The sequence below is a fragment of the Enhydra lutris genome, unplaced genomic scaffold, assembly GCF_002288905.1.
Source record: "Enhydra lutris kenyoni isolate GAN:26980312 unplaced genomic scaffold, ASM228890v2 scaffoldscaffold9, whole genome shotgun sequence".
In the NCBI taxonomy this organism is placed as follows: Eukaryota; Metazoa; Chordata; class Mammalia; order Carnivora; family Mustelidae; genus Enhydra; species Enhydra lutris.
In genome coordinates, this window is record NW_019154093.1 from 33,570,022 (window position 1) to 33,592,409 (window position 22,388).

The window sequence follows — 22,388 nt, forward strand, 5'->3', positions numbered from 1 at the left end:
TTTAAGTAATCTCTGAGCCCAACGTGGGGCTTGAACTCACAATCTGGAGATCTAGAGTCACATGCTCTACTGACTGTGCCAGTCAGGCGCCCTTCTAACCAGTTGATTCAGGGGACGAGGAAAGATGGAGCATGTGCTAACACTGGAGCTGGATGACATTCTCAGAACCCCAAATATATCTTACACGAGTCACCACTTAACTCCCCCATTCTGTTTCTGCCCTCTTCAGCCTCTTCCCTGGTCATTAAAAAACAGACACTTTTATCTCTTGTGAACTTGGAGATGGTTATTTTATTACCTAAGAATCATTTGACTACATCTGCTTAGAAAAAAGGGTAATTTGTGCCTGTGAAATCTAACAAGAGCCCAGCACAAGGTACTTTGTTCCCCTTTTAAGCCATTTTTAGTTTGGTGCTGTGTGGTTTAAATTTAGAATACTTATTCCAAACTGGGGATGGGGGTGGGGGGTGCAGAGATTGAACCCAGCTGTGACTCCTGCTGCTGTGAGATAAATGGGGAAGTCTGGGAACCAGTGTTAGAAGGGGAGGATCTCAAGAGAGGGGCCTGCGGCGGGGGGGGGGGGGGGACTTGCCCTCACTGGAGTAGGGGAGCAGTAAGGAGAAAGAAACAGAGGTTGGTATCTCCTCTTTTCCTCCTGCTCTTGCAGGATTTGGCCTACTGAGAATGTGGTGAGGGCATTTTATTCATGCACACGTAAGTACTCTCATAAGAACACACAGAGACACATACACCCTGGAGTTGGTGCTGAGTATGATGTCTTCCTGGATTCATTTTACTTCCTCAAAGGCTAGATGTTGAGTTCCCAGCATGCTGTTCCTTCTACCTGGAATGTGTTTACCCTCCTCTTTCCTGGCTGAGTTTGGCTTCTCTTTCAGATAGTAGCTTCCTCTAGGAGGCTTTCTCTGACTCCAGGTCCCCTCCCCACACCCTGCCTTATAATATATTCCCAAAGCATCCCGTGTTTTCCCTTTCATGTCACTTCTCATGTGTTTCATCCTGTATTTTCCCTTTCATGTCACTTTCAGTTACTAGATTAAATTCTGACACACCATAGGCCCTCAATACATACCATAAAATAGCGGGGGGGGGGGCAGGTAGGAAGGAAGAGAAGGAGGGAGGTAGAGAGGAAAAAAGTAAAGAGGAAAGAAAGCCATGTTTCAATCCCTGCTCTTAGACTAACAATGTGGACAAGTTCCTTAATTAATTTAAGACTCAGTTTCTTCATTTTCAAAACTTAAATAGTAAAACCAAACTTACAGGGTTGTTGTAAGATTAGAGATAATATGTAAAAAGCACCTAGGACTGTGCCTGGCACGTAGTCTGACACAGGCCTGACTCAGTTCGATGTCATTAGGAAGTACCTATGTTCTAAAAAGAAAGTATATGAAAATGCAGAAAAGCACAGAGAAAAGCTATAAAACCATCTATTAATCCATACCTTTGAGATCACTGTTAAAGTTTGAATGTCTCCCCTTTCTGTGTATATCTTTATATTTTTGTATAAAATAGGAAAATTATGAAACATTTTCATATATTTTCATTTACGAGACACCTTTGTGGCTCAGTTGGTTAAGTGTCCGACTCTTGGTTTTGGCTCAGGTCATGATCTTAGGGTTGTGAGATTGAGCCCCACGTTGGGTTCCATGCTGAGTATAAAGCTTGCTTGGGGTTTTCTCTCCCTCTGCCCCTCCCCCACACGCACACACACTCTCTCTCTGTCTCTCTCAAATAAATCTTTTTTTTTTCTTTTTAAAGATTTTATTTATTTATTTATTTGACAGACGAAGATCACAAGTAGGCAGAGAAGCAGGCAGAGAGAGAGGAGGAAGCTCTCTCTCTGCGGAGAGCCCGATGCGGGGCTCGATCCCAGGACCCTGGGATCATGACCTGAGCGGAAGGCAGAGGCTTTAACCCACTGAGCCACCCAGGGGCCCCTCTCTCAAATAAATCTTTAAAAAAAAAAACATGCTTTACCTTGTTGAGATCATGTTTTCTTTTCTTTCCACATGATGGCCCAAATACCTCCCACTTTTTAGTATTGCAAAATTGCTATATTCAAAATATTGTATAATAATACTTAGTCCTTCAGTAGTTAAAAGAAGATTTAGAAACTGGTACTTTAATCGTTCAGACTCTCCTTTCAACCGAACCATGTTTTGTGACTTAGGAAGATAATCCACATTGCAGGGTAAACCAATAATATAGGGGATAGGGTACAAATTGATGTTTTATTTTTGTTTTTCGTTTAGATAACCTTTCTAATTTTGGTAAATTGGAGGATTATTTGAGATGCTTAAAGAAATGGGGAGGCCAGGGGGGAATGAAAACTCCACTGGACTGGAGGTTCAGGGGCCTGACATTTTCCTGCTTACAGTCCAGTTCCCAACGCAGCTTGACTCCGTGACTTCACATTTGGATCTCATTTTCCCCACCCATGTAAGTGAGAGAGTGGGTTTCATTATACAGATTTTTCAAACTGGGCTTTCCCAGGTGCTAGAGTTCCATGGAGACGTTTTCTTTTTCATATTGGGTAAGATTTCCTTTGAGGAAAGAATTACAGGGCTTAAAACAAACCAACAAACACCAAAAAAATTAAGTGGAACGTTTCTAATAAAATTCCAGTGTGTTTTTTTCCCCCTGAGATAGAATTCATATACCATAAAACTAGCCCTTTTAGAGAAGTATACAATAAAGAGGTTTTTAGTGTATTCACAAGATTGTGCAACCAATTGCGGTTGTCTAATTCCATAACATTCTCGTTGCCCAGAAAGAAACCTGGTACCCATTAATGCCCTCTCCTCTTTCCCCCCTTTTCTCAGACCCTGGCCACTACTAGTCCACTTTCTGCCTCAGTGGATTTGCCTTTTTTTGACATATCATATAAAAGGAGTAATACAATATGTGGTCTTTTGTGTCTGGCTTCTTTCACTTAACATAGTGTTTTAAAGTTTTCTCCATATGGTAGCATAGGAAAGTGCTTTATTTCTTTTGGTTCAAGCTTTTCAGGAAATTTTTTTTTCCCCAGGCTTGGAAAAAAAGTTGATCAGATTATTAGAGGAAGTCTTATAGTAGTAGAAGGCTTTATCAGCACTTTTCATTAAGAGGTGAAACAATTTCAGTATTTCAGGCTTTTAAATAAAAGACTCTATTTAGTGTATGTGAAAAACCATTTAAGCTCCCTGCCCAGCCCTGCAACCCTCCTTAAAGCCAGGAGATGGATATACTGATTGGCCAGTTTTTTCTCCTTTGTGTCTGGGGGAGACTTTTCATTGCGGGGAGTATACGAAGTGTCTCTTTCCAATACAGTTGGTCAGTTAAGATTACTCTTTTTTACAGACCCTTTTTCTTTTTCTTTTTTTTTTTTTTTAAATATTTTATTTATTTATTTGACAGAGATCACAAGTAGGCAGAGAGGCAGGCAGAGAGAGAGGAGGAAGCAGGCTCCCCACGGAGCAGAGCACCTGATGTGGGGCTTGATCCCAGGACCCCGGGATCATGACCTGAGCCGAAGGTAGAGGCTTAACCCACTGAGCCACGCAGGCGCCCCTACAGACCCTTTTCAAAGAATATATTCCCTGCAGCCTTTCTTGTGTTATTACCTGAATGAGAGGCTCCATCCTAATCATATGAAGTGTACACTATGCCAGGCACTGTTCTGAGTCACAGGGACAAGAGGTGATCAGGAGATAACCCTTGCCTCCCGCTGGTGTTCCTGACCATTTCCCTTCTATAGATCCCCATAGCTTCCCACCTCTTCCTTTAATGGTGCCTATCTTATTCTGTGCTGTATTTTAGGTTTGGGGAGGGATTTAATCCAGGGCCCGGCACTATGCCTATCACAAAGTTGATACTAATGATACATTTATGGAGTAATTTAATAAGTCCCCTACTCCCAGCAACTTGGGAGATCAATGGACATGTGCTGAATGAAACTGACTCTGACTGTGCATATATTCTTCTCGTACAGTCAGAGCCCAATTTTTGTTTTGTTAATTAGCACCCTGCATTAGCCATTTGAATAGCAGAATTCCAAGTGGCCATCTGTTTTTGTTTTCTGATTACCTAGAGATCACTTTTTAGGATTGAAAAGCCATGGACAGTCTCTTTCATCTTATTTGATAAATGTAGAAAATCATAACAGCAATGATGAGAGCAATGTGTTGGTTTTGATATAACTCAGATGAGGTAATGCATATAATTTAAAATCTTAGATATAGAAAGTAGGTTATTAATATTCAACAAAAAATAAAATTGCTGCTTACTTACCTTTTACTATGTGCTAGTATTATGCTAAGTGCTGAGCATATATTGTCTCATTTAAAACTAGCAATATTAATGGTATTAATATGACCATTTTATTGATGAAGGCATGGAGGATCAGAATCATGAAATAATCTAAGAGTCAAACAACTAGTAATCAGTAGATCTAGAATTCCAACATAAATTTCTTTGACCCCCAGTTTATGTTCTCCATGCTGTTTTGTCTCTTGAGGTAACAACAGAAACTGTCCCATAGTGAGAGTTAATGCCCACCTGAAAATTATGTTCTGAAAGCTAAATTATTATTATTTATAATGATATTTATTATATTGTTATTATAAACATTATTTCTGGCCCATATAAAAATGCATAAATCAGTGAGTGATTGACTGAGTGAAAGAAAGGGTGAATGAAAGATTGGGGGTGGTAGGTTGGAGATACCATATGTATTCCTTTGCCAGATAAACTAGTGCACTTAAAATATTTATAAAAATGTATTAAAATATTTGTGATGGTAGATTTGCTGGAGAATAATCTTAAAAAAATTAAAAGTCCATTAAAAATGGCAGGCAAATCAGGGAATGCAATGTAAAAACATGGAGAGGGTGAAGAGTTTATAAGTGAATATTAAAAAGTTTATATTAGAGGTCCATGAATCAGTGGAATAATGAGATTCTGTTGTAGTTCATTTGGCCTCCCTCTCCTGTCTCCTTTAAAGGTACTTCCTCAGTGACTTTCGAGTAGTATTTATTTATTCCCGATTGCCATGTATTTCTTTTCATTCATCTTATCTTTTTCGTCTTCAGGACACAGACTCATTCTAAAGCTTCATAGATTGAATGAAGAATAAGCACTTCCCCATTTACCTGCCTCCTTTGGCAGCGCTGTTTAAGAGTTTGCCCCTATGCAAAAAAAAATTTAAATGCATTTGTTCATAATTCAGCCTGATCTGTTGAAACCAGTTAAACATTAAATAAAGTTGGGATGCCTGGGTGGCTTAGTTGGTTAGGTGTCTGCTTTCAGCTCAGGTCATGATCTCAGTGTCCTGGGATCGGGTCCCACATTGGGCTCCTTGCTCCATGGGGAGCCTGCTTCTCCCTCTGCCTACTGCTCTCCCTGCTTGTGCTCTCTCTCTCCCTTTGAAAATCTTTAAAAACATCTTTTAAAAAATAAACATTAAATAAATAATGACTTTGCCACAAAGTCCCTACCTGCATGATCTTTGGCAAGGCGAGTTAGCATTCTGAACTTATCCTCAACTATAAATGGGAATAATAATATCTACCTGAAAGTATTGTTGTGAGCATCACATCCATCTACATGTAAAGAATAATAAAATGTCAGCTATTATAAAAGATATTTTGGAGACAATTGAGGATATTTGAATATAGACTGGATATTAGATGCATCAGGGGTTTATTATTAATTTTGTGGTTCTGTAGGAGAATATCCTTATTAGGAGATGCATGATGAAGAATTGAGAGGTCAAGTCATATGATGTCTCAATTCATTTGTGGTAAGTTCGGCAAAAAGAAAAAAACCCTTAAATATCTAGATAAAACAGACTGGTAAAATGTTTTCTGTTGTTAAATCTAGTTATTGGATATGTGCGTATTGTGAAATTCTTTCAACTTTGTGGTATATATGAAATTTTTATAATAAAATGATCAGGGAAAAGTTAGCTATTAATAAAGTTATAGCAGTCTATTATTTCACGCTTTTCCAAAGCTAAAAGTATATAAGGGCGTAGTTAAGTGGATTTTGAGTAAATGAGCTTCTTACGTCTGGGAAAGAAGAAGAAAATGCATTAAGAATAAAAAGTGAACTCAAGCATTGCCAGCTTGAGTGGGATAAAGCAGAGCTAGTTCCATAAAATGAAGGCATTGCTGGGAATATAAGGAAGGGGGAAGTAAGGACGGGATCTAGGATGTACTGACTGCCCATTGAACTATTCTGCTAGATGCTATAAATATTGTCACCTTTAATTTTAAAAGCAACTCTTTGATGTAGGTAGTATTAAAAAAGTTTAGCATGTTTTGAATAAGTTGGCTAATACAGCTGCTGGATAGTGAAGTTAGGATTTGAACCCAGATCTGTTTTGTCTGTTTTCCTTTCCTCTCTCCCTCCCTTTCTTCTTTATGATGAAGGCTGGGATTTTTTGCTTTATTTTTTAATTTTAATTTTAATTTATTTTTAAAAAAGATTTTTATTTATTTATTTGACACAGAGAGAGAGAGAGTACAAACAGGGGGAGCAGCAGGCAGAGGGAGAAGGAGAAGCAGGCTCCCCACTGAGCCTGATGCAGGGCTCGATCCCAGGACCCTGGCAGATGCTTAACTGGCTGAGCCACCCAGGCGCCCCTTGTTTTGTTTTTTAAATGAATGGTATTTTTTTTCTTTGTGGAAACTCTGGAAAACACATATTTATCAATTATGCTTGCTGCATAACAAACCACTCAAAACTCAGTGGCTTAAGACAATATATATTTATTCAGCTCACAGTTCTTTTGGTCAGGAGTTGGGCTCAGCTGGGCAGTTCTGATCTGGGCCAAGCTTGTCAGTGAGGCTTGCTCTCATGTGTGGGATGACTGGGCCAGCACCTCCGTGAGGTCTCCAACCTATGACAGATTAGCTTGGGATCATTCTCCCAGGGAAGGAGAGGAGAATCCAAGAGAGCAAGCAGGAGTCCATCAGGCCCTGATGGGGCTAGGCTTGGAACTGGTATAATGCTATTTCCCCTCTTAGTCCATTCCAACAGACTGGGTGGCCCAAAGAACAGACATTTATATCTTAGAGTTCTAGAGGCTGTGAGGAGATAGGATTGGTGGTGAGAGCCCTCTTTCTGGCTTGAAGAAGGCCACCTTCTTGCTAGGTCCTCACATGATGGAGAGAGAACGCTCTGGTCATGACTGGGGTCCCACTGTCATGACTCACCTATCCCTAATTACACCTTAAAGCCCCCACTTCCACATACCCTCACATTAGGGTTTGGGGCTACAATCCATGAATTTGTGGAGACACAAACACAACACCCTTTGTTGTTCAGATTCAAGGAGTAAGGAGGTAAACTACCTTTTGGTGAAAGGAAATGTGAAGTAATGTTGTAAAGTGGGGTGGATTGCAGCCATTTTTGCAAACTACCACCCAGAAAATACAAAAATAAACATCCTTTAAATCATTCTTTTTTTTTTTTAAGATTTTATTTATTTATTTGACAGAGATCACAAGTAGGCAGAGAGGCAGGCAGAGAGAGAGGAGGAAGCAGGCTCCCTGCTGAGCAGAGAGCCCATGCGGGGCTCGATCCCAGGACCCTGAGATCATGACCCGAGCTGAAGGCAGAGGCTTTAACCCACTGAGACACCCAGGTGCCCCTAAATCATTGTTGATACTATTACCAAGAGATAATTATTGTTACTGTATTGGTATATTTCCTTCTATTGTTTTGTCTATGCGCATGTAGAGACAGACTTTCTTTTTAAAAAAAGAACATGGTTCATATCTAGAATCTGATTTGTGTTGTGATAATTTCCCTTAATGTTATATTATAGGTATTTCCCAGGCATTAAGTATTTCTTGACAGTGTGGTTTAATCTTTGATGCATAGGAAACCAACAGTAAATTGCTCTGTTTCAGGCACTATGCTAAATACTTTCACAGTTATCTTGATTAGAAAGCAAGTTTCTTGTTAATTTGCAGGATTTATAGTCTGCTGCTGCAAAGAAAAAACAATGCATTTTATGTGATGAAAAGATCCAGAGAAAATTATAATGGTTAAGATGTATCAGCAATGCCCATTTTTCTCTTGAAAGCTTACCCTGTCAACTCTGTCTAGGAAAGGGCGGTCTCTCTCTTGTAAATGGTGGGACACTGACAACAGATGAGACTGTTTGCTCTCCATTTCTGCCCATTGCTTCAAGAAGCCATTCTGCTGGACCAGTTTAGGTGTTAAAGTTACATTGTTGGCAGTTGCAGACTGTTTCAGGGAACAATTGTATTTGTAAAGATTTTGATTTTGATTCTGTGACCAGAGTAGTAGCTAGTTAGAAAAGAAGGTGTAGTGGAGGGAACTCTTCCATGTGTGATAGTAAGAGATTCATTATGTTTGTGAATCAATAGATAGAGAGGAGTTGGGATTGTTCCCATTCAAGCTCCTCTGTCCCATTGGCAGGCTCTGTGTCCTGAGTGATCAATAAATATAGCACCTGTGCCTAAAGTCCACCTGTCCAACCTTTCATTTTATAGGTAAAGCCACATCATTATTAATTTATTTGATCTGGCTGTGTTTCGGGATCGTGCTGAACATCCGTTCTTACTGTACAGTTAGCATAATGTGATAGTGAGCGTAAAATTTGGAGGCCGAAGACCAGGGTTTAAGCCTGGGCTTTGTGTTGTCTAGCTTTTGAGTATGAACAAATTACTTATTTTTTTTGTGTTTCAGTTTTCTCATCTGTAATTACAAAGGCTTCATTCAGTCTTCTTAGGGTTATTGTGGAGATTTACTGAGACAATTTTTATCTGCACTAATACAGTAGCTACTAGCGCTCAGTAGCCTCTGAGTGCTTGAAATGTGACGCATCTAAATTGAAATGTGCGGTAAGTGTAAAATGCACACTGGATTTTGAAGACTGACTATGAAAAAAATAAAAGTGACTTACTGATTACTTTTTTCCGTAGACTATATGTTGAAATGGCAATACTTTGTGCTCATTTGAAGTAAATAAAATATACTAAAATTAATGGACTTTTTTCTTGTTCTTTTAAAAATGAGGCTACTAGAGATTTCAAAGTTACCTGTATGACTCATATTTGTGGTTTGCATTATGTTTCTACTGGGCAATGCTACACTACATGGAAGTTCTCTGTAGAAGGCAGTGTAAAGAATAAATGTTAGCTATAGCTACAGAAAGTGTAGAAGGTTTGAATGGGTAGGGATTCCAGGTGACAGTATGAAGCTTATTATTTTACTAAATTTCTAATGCAAGCTTTATTTAGGCATATTAATTTTTCCTCTTTAAGTGGAGCAGGGAAATAGAGGAGTGATAATCTAATCATGTGAGCAAACAGTAACTGCTAACTGAGTTAAAATGATGCAGGCACTGTGCTAAGTATTATCTTAGGTGGGATTCCTTTGGTGCATCTGGGCCTCCTGAATTCTTAGGCTTTAATCACTATGTTCTGTCTCTGTCTCTTGTCTGTCTCTCTCTCTCTTCTTCTCTCAAATTTACTTCACTCTCCTTGACAACATTGTTCTTGCAGATCACTTATCTCCCTCTACATTGCAGAAAGTGTGGCTCCCACTACTCCTGCTTGTCATCCTTGCTCTAAGGGAGGACTCTGACCTATTCCCTCTAGTTTTAAATTGAAAAGTCCTGTGGAAAGGCCATGTTGACTTAGCTTGGCTTCATATAGCCACCCCAGAGCCATGGCTCTAATTCCAACACCAGAGGAGGAAGATTTCCTAGAAAAAGGGAGTGTTACTCTTGGTTCAAAAGAGAATAAGTGTTCACTGGACCTATGTTATTAATTTAATAAGTACAGCCATTCTGTGGGGTTAATAGCTCAATTTAGAAATGAGGAAACTAAGGCTCCAAGAAGTTACATACTTTGTCTAAGTTTAAACATCCAGGCTGAAAGCCCAGATCTGTCTGTCACCAAAGCCCATGTTCATAACCACTACACTGACAGAATTTGAGAAAATTGGGTTGTGTTGACTGAAGTTTTACTGAATTCAGTGTTTGCTATTTTCTCCCCTACCAAATTGCTTTCCACTGAAATCTGTGATAGGAATAAGGGTGAGGAAACTAGAATAAGGATAAGGAATAAGGAATAAGGGTAATGAAACCCACAATAACATGTAAATCTTTCTTGAATTGAAAACCGGTACTACTGTGCTCTCCAATCTTGTGTCCAAAGCTTTAAAGGTCATAAAAAGCTCTGCAATAATTACCTTTGTAGTAATGAGTTTAAAACATATTTACCACCACTTGGGCATTTTGCTTTTGTAATTTTTTAAAAAAGATTTTATTTATTTATTTACTTGAGAGAGAAAGAGAGTGAGAGAGCAAGAATGATAGAGCAGCAGAGGGAGAGGGAGAAACAGGCTCTTGCTGAGCAGGGAGCCCAATGTGGGGCTCAATCCCAGGACCCTAGGATCATGACCTGCATGCTACCCAGGCATCCTGTGCTTTCGTAATTGCTGATTATATACTTTTATTGGGTAGCTATCACATAATTGGTACTCAATAAATATTAGCTACTATATTTACCATACTAACAAATGTTAGCTATTATATTTATATTAATAAATGTTAGCTGTTATGTCAATTATATTAATACATATTAGGCATTATATTATTATTAAAATTAATCATATCCTATTAATAACATCCCTCATATTGGTTTTTTTTTTTTTTTGGTAATTTTATTTTATTTGACAGAGAGACAGACCACAAGCAGGCAGAGAGGCAGGCAGAGAGAGAGAGGGGGAAGCAGGCTCCCCGCTGAGCAGAGAACCCAACGCGGGGCTCGATCCCAGGACCCTGAGATCATGACCCGAGCTGAAGGCAGAGGCTTAACCCACTGAGCCACCCAGGCTCCCCCTCATATTGTTTTTTTTGGGGAACAGCTTTATTGAGACCTAATTTACATACTGTACAGTTCTATCCATTTAAAGTGTATCATTCTGTGGTCTTTGGTAGGTTCAGAGTTGTGCAACCGATCATATACTTTCTTTTGAGAACTTTCCCATCTCCTTTTCAGCAACACATGATTTCCTATAGCCTATACAATATGGGCATAGTGATTTCCGAGGCAAAGATCAAGAGCCATCTTCTGTTGTTCATAAACAATATCTGGCCCAAAGGAATTATTCTTTAAAAATGATGACTTGTAAATCTTTCAGAAAGATGATCTGGAGTTTGTGAATCTCTTCATCAGGTCAAAAAGTAAATTTCAAACAAAAATGATTTCGAAATGCTGTAAATCTGCATTTTCGACAATCCATTAGAAATCATTTAATTTACATAGGAAATTATTAGTAAGGGATAGCTTTTTTGGCTGAATTCATACTAAGCAGAGTGATGGACTGCTAAGAGCTCTGACTGGCCAGAATGCCAGCCAGTCCTTTATGTGTAGTTCTGAGGCCTGATGAATAAGAAATGCAATGACTAACCTTCATTGGGTGCTAGGCAGTATACAGAGCAACTTTCTCTTATGTCTTTCATGGACTCTTCCCCGTGGCATTGGTCATTCATCTATTTAACAAGTATATATCTCGTGTCTGCATTGTTTCAGGTGTGGAGTTAGACCACACATGGCCATGCCTTCACGAAGCTTATAATGTGATGTGGGAAGTCATACATCTAACAGGAAATTTCAATGTAGTGTGTTATAAGTGCTATGTTAGAAGATGTAGAATGTGCTGTGGGACAACATGGAATCATATCTAACTTGGTTTTGAGAACTTTGATGGTTTCCTTATGAAGGTGCTGTCTGTGCAGGGATCTGAAGGGCAAGCAGGAGTTGACCAGACCAGGGTTGTAAAGAACCTTTATGTCTAGATTTAGAGGATGGGGAAAGGCGAAGTGGTGAGGGCTGAGTCTCCAGAAGGAAGTAGCTTATCTTAGAATGTGAAGGGTTCATTATGTTAAATACCTTAGACTGAGGGCAGTGGGAAGCCCTCAAATGGTTTTAAGTAGCGGAGTCACATAATTGGATTTGCATTTTAGAAAGCTCAGAAGTGAATCAATTTGCTCACTTCCCTGTCTCAATATTCCTTTATCTTTAAATTGAAAAGGATAGCCTACCCTGTATAGCTCCTTCCAACTTTAATAGTCCATAAATTTCTGCTATCCTGGAAAAACTTAATCCCATACTGATTTCCAGCTCTCTCAGGTAGCAAGGCCTACCTAAGATTATGACCAGTACTTGAAGAGCTGGGTTTTGTGGGGATGGAGGTGACTGAGAGTGGGGATAGGAAGCTGAATGGATATATTATTTCCACTGTGAAATAAAGGAAATAGAAAAGTTATGCAGGTTCCTGTGACAATCTCCTGAAAGGGAACTGGTGGATGACTTTAATTTCTCAGCATACGTGGAATGGCACCTTGTCCCCTTCCAATATAGTGAAATCTGATGTTATGTTCCAAAAATTAAAATGCTGCATTCTGAGATGTTTGTTGATGAAATGATACAAAGTCTGGAATTTGCTAAAAAGGTAGTTAGGGATTTATACCAAACATGGTTGGCCATGACTAGGTGATTGTTGATGCTGAATGATGGGTTCAAAAGGATCCATTATATAATTTTCATTATGTAATTTTCATAATTTGTGTATGTTTGAAATTTTCCATAATAGAAAGTAAAAAGAATAATAAAACAAAGATGTTCTGACTTATTACCCAAGTTCCTTATTACTTTAACACAAATGGAGAAAGAATCAGACTTGTTCACTTGGTCATGCTGAAATAAATAGACTCAGAGCTACTGTGTCATAAACACTGACATTTTGCTTCAAGTTCTTTTTAAAAATTTTTTAATTTGTTTTTATTTATTTTTTTTGGAGAAAGAGAGTGATTAGAGAGTGTGTGTGAGCTGGGGAGGTTGGGGGTGGGGCAGAATGAGAGTCTCAACTAGGCTCTACACTCAGCCCAGAGCCCATGCAGGGTTTGGTCCCATTACCCTGAGGTCATGACCTGAGCCGAAATCAAGTCAGAGATTCGGCCAACTGAGCCAACCAGGGGCCCCTGCTTTGAGTTCTGTATCAATTTTAAGGCCTTAAAATGTTCCAGACTGCACTGAGATTATGTTGGCAGATCAAAGAAAGAGAATAACACTCCAAGGAAGGGGCAGTTCTTCTAGGGATTTCATTGATGACGTAAGCAGAGCTCTGCAGCTCTGGCCCGAGTCAGCCCAAGAAGGCAGTTTCTGGATACCAGGATAAGCTGGAGAAATCACTGGCTTTGGAGCCATAATAGGCATAATAGACTGAGCTATGTGTCGGGTGAAAGATAGTGACAAGAAAAAACAAAATAGGTCACATTCATTGAATTCTCACTGTATGCCAGGTCCCTGTGTAAGCTTGTTATGCACTTTATATCATTTGATTCTAATGGCTGCCCTATTAGTTAGATGCTATAGTTTTATAGATGAGGAAACTGGGGCATAAAGAACGTATATAATTTGTCCGTGATCACACAGACCTTATATAATTGCCAGTAAATGTTGTGATAAATAAGTAACAAATCCAATGGTTAGGTTTAGGTTTAGATGCACATAACAGACAAAAGTAGAATAACAGTGGCTTAAAACAAAATAGTTTCTCTCTCGTCTTTATGAAGTCTGGAGATAATCAGTCCAGGGTTGTCATGATTCTCTGGAATCAGGTTCCTTCTGTTGCTTCATTATCAAAGTCTTCCATCCTCAAGTTTACTTCATGGTCCAAGATACCTGCTGAAGCTACATATTCCAAACAGAAGAAAGGCAAAAAGAATGGAAGACGAGAACACCACCCATTTTCCCTTTCAAGGATGCATACTAAAAATTGCACTTATCATTTATGCTTATTTTACAAAATCATTATTATCATGCCACAACTTACTATCATGTACATATCTAGCAGATTATAGAAAACTTTCTTGTGGCAGGTCCAAGAAATGAAAGTTGACTAAGAAGTAGATTTGTCATGCTATATGGCCATGTGCCCAGCTAAAGAACAAGGGTTCTGTTAGCGTAGCAGGTGGATAGGAATATTGAGGATCACTGACAATCACTGCTTGGTCCACACCGTTGCATTTAGAGCTCTGGTCTCTGTGGGTATGCAATGGGTATGGTAATCTTTCTCAAAAGACCTTTCAGTTTTAAATGGGTAAATAGGTTAATAGCCCCCCCCAAAACAAATAAACAAACAAAATACCCCCCAGGCTCTTAATTAAGTGTTCAGGAAATGCAAGTTCTTTCCTTTCAATGAGATGTGGGCAAGTGGGTGAAAGTGGTCTGGTGCCATGGAGACTAAGCACCACAAGAATTGACTCCACTTGCCTCTGAGGTCATCCTTGTCTTATTCATCACCATCTTATAGGATCGACACATCTTCTAGGGCTTAACCTTTAGGCACAAAGGGGTTACAGAGAATAAGCACCTACATTTTAAGGATCTTGAACATAAAATCATATACTGAGCTCAGGGCGAAACATGGAAATTGAGGGAAACTTTCACTTATGTGTCGATTTATACCTGACTTTGGGGAACTAATTACCACATGAATTTTTTCAGTTTGTTATTCCCATGATTGAGATCAATTGAGCACAGGTCCGGTTTATGGTAGTTTGTCAGAGTCTGTCCATTTGAGAAGCTGGTTTCCTTCCTTGTAGAATGACAAATGAAAGGACAGGTGCTTCCATGGGTTACTCTCGAAATGGTAATGTAGGTGTAACATTGTTGAACCATGAGCATGTCCTTGAAAAGCCAAGAGTAAGTTGAATGTTAGCAAATGACACAGCATTTTAAGTGAGCTTACTGAAGAAACCCATGGTGATTTTTTCCTGTAAGCTAAAGATGACCTCTGAAACTTTTTTTTTTTCCCCCTCATTTTCATTCAATTAGCAGATACAGAACACCTTTTACCTGGCAGGCACTATGCTAGGCCTAATAAATATATGATGAATGTTGTCTTTACCTATCAGAGTTGCTCAAAATACCTGAATTAAAAATAGACAAATAATATGCTCAGGTTAACAGATAGTCAAATAATAATAATATTTGTTTCATCAATTCCAAAACAATTTTTAAAAATATTAACATTTAGGCAGTCTTTAAGTGTCTTAAAATTGAGAATATGTCACATGTGGGTCATCAGTAGTATATTTTTCGTAATACTGTGACTCAAAATGGATGATTTCTTAGATTTTATGAAATACAGCTTTTGAGTAGGGCTTTAGTGTTTATTATATGCTTTCATGGACCTTATTTCATTTGATTCTTTCTCTGAGGGAGAATGAGTACCTACCTCTTCAACTTTATGGAAAGGGAATGTGACTCTGAGTGGGAAACAAATTATAGAATACTTGCATCTGGCAGGTCCAAAACTCAAACATAGTCGTATTTTTTCTCCAAAGCTAGTGGTTTTTCCACCACACCTTGATGTCTTTTTAATCTGCATACACACATATTTATACATGTACATGTGCACAAACACAGCAAGGGCCAAGTTTATTTCAAAGCTAGGGGCTTGCTTTTAATGAATATAAAGATTATTTGTCCTTCTAGTGATTAAAACTAGGCCAAAGAGTAGCCAAGTACCAGTTTTCAGGGGGGCACAACATAAGAAGTCCACTAAGCCAGATAGTTACAGAACAAGATTGCCTTTTGGGAACCCACATCTGTTGAAATCTTTCAGGTGTCACTGAGCAGAACCTGCCATGTGGGGAGTAAAGCAAGGGTGACCCTGAAAGGTGCCCAGACTATTTTTCGCCAGCCACGCTTAGGTCAGATCTAAGAAATAACCCAAATGTCATCCAGTGTTCACTTTGACCTCTGGAATTGGCCTCTCAGGCTTGTGCAATGGCCAAAGCATAATCAGAAAGATGGGATTCTTTTAAAAAGAATTTTTTTATTCATTAGAGAGAGATGTGCATGCGTGAGAGTGAGAGAGAGCATGCATGCCCACAAACGTGAGCACGAGCAGTGGGGAGGGGCAGAGGGAGAGGGAGGGGCAGAGGGAGAGGGAGCAGCAGACTCCTTGCAGAGCAGGGAGCCCACCACTGCTCTCCATCCCAGGACCCTGAGATCCTGACCTGAGCCTAAGGCAGATGCTTAACTGACTGACACACCTAGGCACCCCATAAAGATGGGATTTTGGATACTAACTGAGAGCCAGCTCTATGAGCTTGGACAAGACTTAACCTCTCCAACTGTGCCTCAAAAAAAGGGTTATACCTTTGCAGGGTTGTTGGGAAGATGACTGTTAAGGCAGGAAAGGTACCTGGCAAATGGAAAATAACTAATGATGGTTGTTTTTATTACTGTTAGAAATTCAAGGAGGCACAGGTTTTAGGGTACTGAGTTACCTTAAAAAATATACTCTGCCTGGAAAGTTTGTCCTATCTCGTAGGAGGCCCAATACTCTATCAGGCGTCAGGAACAGACAAGCTCATTTCTAAGGAAATATTGTAGAAATAGTTGAGGTTTCGTCTGCTAAATATTATCAGCTCACTCAGTTTTTCCAGCATATTCCGTCTTGTCTCTTGTGTATTGCTCTATGTGCAACTCTTGACAGCTGCCACTATTTAAGCATGTGTTCTGTAGTAAAACCTTGATTAAATGGGACTTAGAACTGGAATACTTAAATAGTCATGGTTTTTCCCTGTGGGCTTCCTTTGGAGAAGGAAGGAAGCAACAACCAAAGTTTTGAGAAAGATAGGAAAATTTGAGAATAGAGAGAATGCTATAATTCAACACCTTCAATTTAACTGCTAAGAGAGAATGATTATCTAGGACACTTTGCTGATTGATAATAGAGCCAGGAGAGGATTCCAGCCCATTGCTCTTTCTTCTGGACTGTGACCTAAAGATTCAGCTTTTGGCATCTGTCTTGGTGTTGTTACTCCTCCAGTTTGGGCCACTACACTAGAGGTCTCAAATTCAAATGCATGCAAGGGCTGACTGACAAAGACCAAGTGGGGCAGGCTGGGTATTTCATATGGGGAAATGGTGGTGAACTTGGCACTCAAGCTGGAGTCTGTGTACCTTCTGTGGAGGCATTTAAGCTTACAGTTAAAAAAAAAAAAAGTACAGGACAGACAAAACGTTTGGGGGCCAGATATGGCTTCTTGGTCCCCTGTTTGAGTACTTTACATTCATTGTATTTGCAGATTTGTATTCAATAAGGACATAATCTGAATTATGTACCTGAGGCATGTTGCCAAGGAAAGTTTCAGTGCTATTCATTGATTTATATTAAAGCATAAAATCGAAGAAGTGCATTTTAGAAGCCTGATCATACCTAATAATTTTTGCATTTTGCAACAGAAAGAACAGAGCAATTCTGTTCTCATTTACTGTCTAGTTAGTCAGAAATTTGTTGTCCAGTTATGTATCCAAGTGAGTTCAGATGTCACAGTGTGTAGGACATTTGGAATTGGGAACCTCTTAGTACTCGAGGTTCTGTTATATACAGACATTCAAACATTTATAACTGGCACCCGTAGTGAGAAATACATTTATGTCATTATTGAGGAGAAACACATACATACTTTCACCACACAAACTCAAAATACTAGTTCAGGAAACAATATCTTACCATATGCCAAAAACTGATGTTTTCCTGACCTATTTCGTTTTTATTAAAATAATGGTCATGAATGGCTAAGTTTATTTTTTAATCTAATAGTAGATCACAACATAATCATTTTTTAAAAATCACTAGATTAGGTGATACTAATACATTTTATTTATTTATTCAGTAGACATTTATTCAATCTTTAATGACTGTGAGGTGTTCTTTTGGGTATCATGAAGGATATAGATATGAGCAAAACATGGATTTCTGTTCTCAAGGAGTCTAAAATCTAATAGGAAAGAGATGGATGAAAATATCTAAAATGTCATGGCAGAATAGTCACTCTACATTATGCATAATGCTTTTATATTATTATACATTATCATAATAAATTTCTTTAGGTAGGGCAGATTTTAGTCTAATTTACAGATAAGCAATCACATTTTTAGAAAAAATAACTTATCCTTATAAAAATAGTAGAACAATAGTGATAACATATAGCACTTACTATCTTTTTTAAAAGACTTTATTTGTTTGACGGAGAGAGATCACAAGTAGGCAGAGAGGTAGACAGAGGGGGAGGGGAAAGCAGGCTCCTTGCGGAGCACAGAGCCCAATGTGGGGCTCGATCTCAGGACCCTGAGATCAGGGCCTGAGCTGAAGGCAGAGGCTGTAACCCACTGAGCCACCCAGGCGCCCCAGTACTTACTATATGTTATGTACTGATTTAATTCTCACTACAGCTTTATTCCAGTGGTACTATTTCTATGCTCATTTTACAAAGGAGAAAAGTGAGGCAGAGAGGTTAAGTAACTTGCCTAAGGTCATAGAGCTAAAAGAGTCTGTGGAAATAGGGTTCAATCCTAGGAAATATGGTTCCAGAACCTCAGTTTTAACCAGTGTGTTATAGCTCCTAGAAATTAAAAAAGCACAAATCATAATCCCAGATGGGTCATGGCATATATTCATCTTCTCTGACCCGCCACCACAAAAATATTGTGACATCTGTTGTGGTGGGAGAGTATTTTGGGAGTGGAGGGGATGAGTAGGAATAGAGCCTGAACATTCCTCAGTGTGAATAACCTTCAAGTTAATAAAAGTGACTGAAGTTAAAAAAAAAAAAAAAGTGACTAAAGTCAGCAATAGAAAAGGCAAAGGGAAAGAATACTCTCCCCTAAAGAGGGCATCTAATCCTTTGGCTCTGCTCTGTTTGTGATGTAATATTTTTGAGATAAATTATGGAGCAGTCTTGCTCTTGGAATAGCAGGAGAGTTTAGCTCTAAATGTTCATCTTGGATTTTACCAGTGCCCTTCCTTAAGCACAGGTGTTCATTCAGAATCACTCAGACAAATTTCCATTAGTATAGTACTGGAATAAATAATATTTATCCTTTATTGAGCATCTCCCATGGTAAGGACTAGGACTGTTGGGCACTGAGGATAGAGTGGTGCCCAAGTCAATCCAATAATAGTAATAATAGTGAATATTTGTTAAGTACTTACTCTATATGTTAGGTATTAGTGTAATTCTTTACCCATAAAATGATGGTGTTTTTATTATGCTCTTTTATAGAATAGAAAAGTATGATCTTCATGGATAAGTGAACTTTTTATGAGTTTGATCTTTAGGATAATAAAAGCAATTTGCATGTCAATTTGCATTGGTATATGTTCCAATTTAAGCCCCAGACCAGTTTTTAGACTGTTGTATTTTAATCTAGCTATTGCATTTTCCTGCCTTTATATGTTCTTTATATCCTTAACTTTGTAGGGTCATTAATAGTTATTCTGATTAATTTTATTTATATTAAATTAAGTGTAAAGAAAAAAATTAAATGGTCTCTGTAGCCCATTCATGTTTTTCTTTACATTTGCCAAGTGAGGAGATAGATATCCAAAAATACAAAGGCATATGTTTCATCTTAATTTCCTCAAGTAGTATGCCTACAACTCTGAGAACATTTGAACAAAAATAACTGAAAGTTGTCCTTTTGAAAATAATAATTTTCACTTTTGAAAAATGGTCATCTCTAAATTCTCTTAATCCGGTGATTATAAATCTAGAATTTGTGAAGGTACGTGATGGACTCTAGGTATTTACTCCCTATGCCTCAGTAATGAATTAAAAGAGAAGGAAAAGTGCAGAAAAGGATTATTTAAAATGTTATTGGAAAATATTTACTAGATTTTACAGAGTATTACTTCAGCCAAGTACATAAAATTGCTCAGTCTGACATATTTGGAAAATTGAAAATATAAAATTTGTGTTTAAAATTTAATTGCAATTTTAATTGCTGTCACTCAAATTGTTTGATCTTGTAAATGAGCATTAATTGCGATTTGTGATTTGGGTCAGACCACACCTTCTTCAGTTAATGCAGTTGGGAAAGCAACTGGTCAGGGAATTGAGGTCTTCCCAGAGGGACTGGACGGATCTACAGCATTCTTGGCCTCTTCTTATGAGAATTTGTGTTTAGGTGATCCTTGAACAGGCATATGTCTCTCAATACAATTAATTTATTTTACGTAGATCTCTGCAGAGGTAGAGCTTCCAGAAAACGCTTTGGGTCTCAAATGATTGGGACCCAACCTTCCTAGATGCTGTTGTTTGATTTTATGTTCTTAAGTGATCAAAATAATATCAAGAGAAAGCCACAAAAGGTGAGAAAAAGGCAAAGCTGGCTTTGTGTATGAGCTTAAGCAAATTTTACATATGTGCACTTGTTTCTTGCTGATGGGTGATAATACTCCGCCAAATGACTTGAAAATCTCCTCACTTAATCATTCCAAATCCTAATAGGGAAAAGGATCATTTCAAAACCAGAATTTCACTTGAAATCATAAAAAGAGGGATACGTCTGCAGTCTTATTATTTCAAGTGAGAACAAACATTTGGTAATTGCATTTTGAAACTTAGAGTTATGTCCAGGTTTTGCAAATGTTGAAATATATAATGTTGGGTTTCTCTTTAAGAATAAGAATGCAAAATCATGAATATGAAATTAGGTACACAGCCTTGAAAGGGGCTTCTGCAAGAAAGGGGCTCTGACCCTTCAGCTCGATTAACTTCGTGATTAATTCTCCTCTGATAATGAGCGACTGTTTTCTTTGTTTCCTCAAAATTATGAAAAAAAGGGGGGAGGGCCTAGAGAATGGAAGGAAAATCCTTGTCTTCCTGACCATCCCCTCAAGCCAACTGAGTGGTATAGTCCTTTCTCCAGGTCCCAAGGTAAATGATGTCAGAACTGAAATTGCACCTGATTCGACCTCTTCCTCACTCCCCACCCCGCCCCCCCCGCCCCAGTTATTCGTTCAACAAATAGTTACTGAAACAGTCACATCTACTCACTAGGTGGAATGGACCCTCTCTCCTACTTAGAATAGCCAGCTCTTTGATATCTCACTTAGGGATCATTCCCATTCTGGTTTGAAAGAAACTGCTGTTCCTTTCTCTCCTAGCATACATATAGCCTGGCATTTAACATGTGTTCTTTTTCTGTTCAATTAAGTTACAAGTCAGTCCTCCAGGACAGTAACCTTCGAGGTGGCTTTGACTTGCCGAATCTTCCAGCAAATATAGGCTAAGTTATACAAAATGGGCGTGTCTGGATTTTACCAAGAGACCCCCTCGTCCCCAAAGCTTACCAAGCAGAGACGCCCAGCCTCTTTCTTCTTTACCTCACGCGCGAAAACACCCTCTACCCGGGTCGTAGTAGTCCCCGCCCCCCCCCCACGCCCCATTTACCGCCCTCAGCTCCCCTCCTTGAGAATCTCCCCATCCCTCACTCCCTCTCTTTTCTACCCTCCCCTTGGGCCAGCCGCGCTTGGCGCTGCCCTGCTGCGCGGCGGGGGCGACGCGGCGACACCTATAGGATAGCTTCCGGGCACTCCCCAGCCAGAGGGTGGCTGGCCCGGGGCCCGGAGCTCCGCAGGGCCGGCGGCTCCGCGGCGGCGGCACCGAGGACGCGCACACCCTTTCGCCCTCCCGCCCGCGCCCTCTTTTTCTCCCTCGGTCGCGCGGGGCGCTCAGAGCCGCTCTCTGCCCAGGGCGGTGGCTTTGCCGCCCGTCGCGCAAAGCTCCTCTCTGGTGGCCGTTCCCTCTTTCCCTCCTCTTTGCGTCATGTCGGACACTTGATGTTTTTTTCTTTTCCTTTTTCCCCCCTATTTTTTTAATCTCCTCCTTTAGCCCTTTCCACCTTCCACCTCCCCCTTCGTTTCCCAGGTTGATATTTTACCCCTCTTCTCTGGGCTTGCCCATGAGTCTTCTCGGGAGCTACCGGAAAAAGACCAGCAACGATGGTTATGAATCCTTGCAGCTGGTGGACAGTAACCGGGACTTAAGTGCGGGGAGCGGCGCGGGTGGCGGCAAGCAGAGAGTGAACGCCGGGGCGGCGGCAGCCGCGCGGAGTCCCGCCCAGCAGTCTCAGGACCGCGCCAGCACCATGGACAGCTCAGGTAGCGCTGGCGGCGGGGTGCGTCCAGCTGAACTCTGCAGGGTCCTCCAGAGGCTGCCCACTCCACTAGCCCGAGGCTCCCACCCCACCTTGGCCTGGGAGGGGCCGGGATGGAGCGAAGGCATCTAATACCACCAGGGTGTCGCGTCTCTAATTTCTCTAGTTCAAGGAGCTAGGAAACGTTAGATCAGTCCTGAGGCCCTGCGACTGTAGGAGCGCCTCTTAATCTGGCTAGGCTGCTGAATACACCAGCTGGGGGCGGGGAGAGGAGGGGAAAGGGGAGGGAAGGGGTGGACGCGAGAAAGGAGCGGGTGGCGCGAGGAGCCACTGGGAAGGAGGGCAGGGAGAGGCAGCTGCTTTCATTACCCAGCTGGATGA

At 40.0% G+C, this 22,388-nt stretch overlaps 1 protein-coding gene across 3 annotated transcripts in view; it reads left to right on the forward strand.

Moving 5' to 3' along the window:
* The window catches only part of LOC111143270 (DnaJ heat shock protein family (Hsp40) member C6), a 138,129-nt gene that overhangs the window by 23,780 nt on the left and 91,961 nt on the right, over window positions 1-22,388 (forward strand). The window contains exon 1 of one of the 3 annotated variants that reach the window (XM_022496896.1): window positions 21,813-22,011. The exons of the other annotated variants lie outside the window; for them this stretch is intronic. Coding sequence (XP_022352604.1) covers window positions 21,813-22,011 — 199 coding nt within the window. Of the gene's footprint in view, window positions 1-21,812; window positions 22,012-22,388 lie in introns of those variants that run through there. 3 annotated transcript variants of the gene reach the window in all.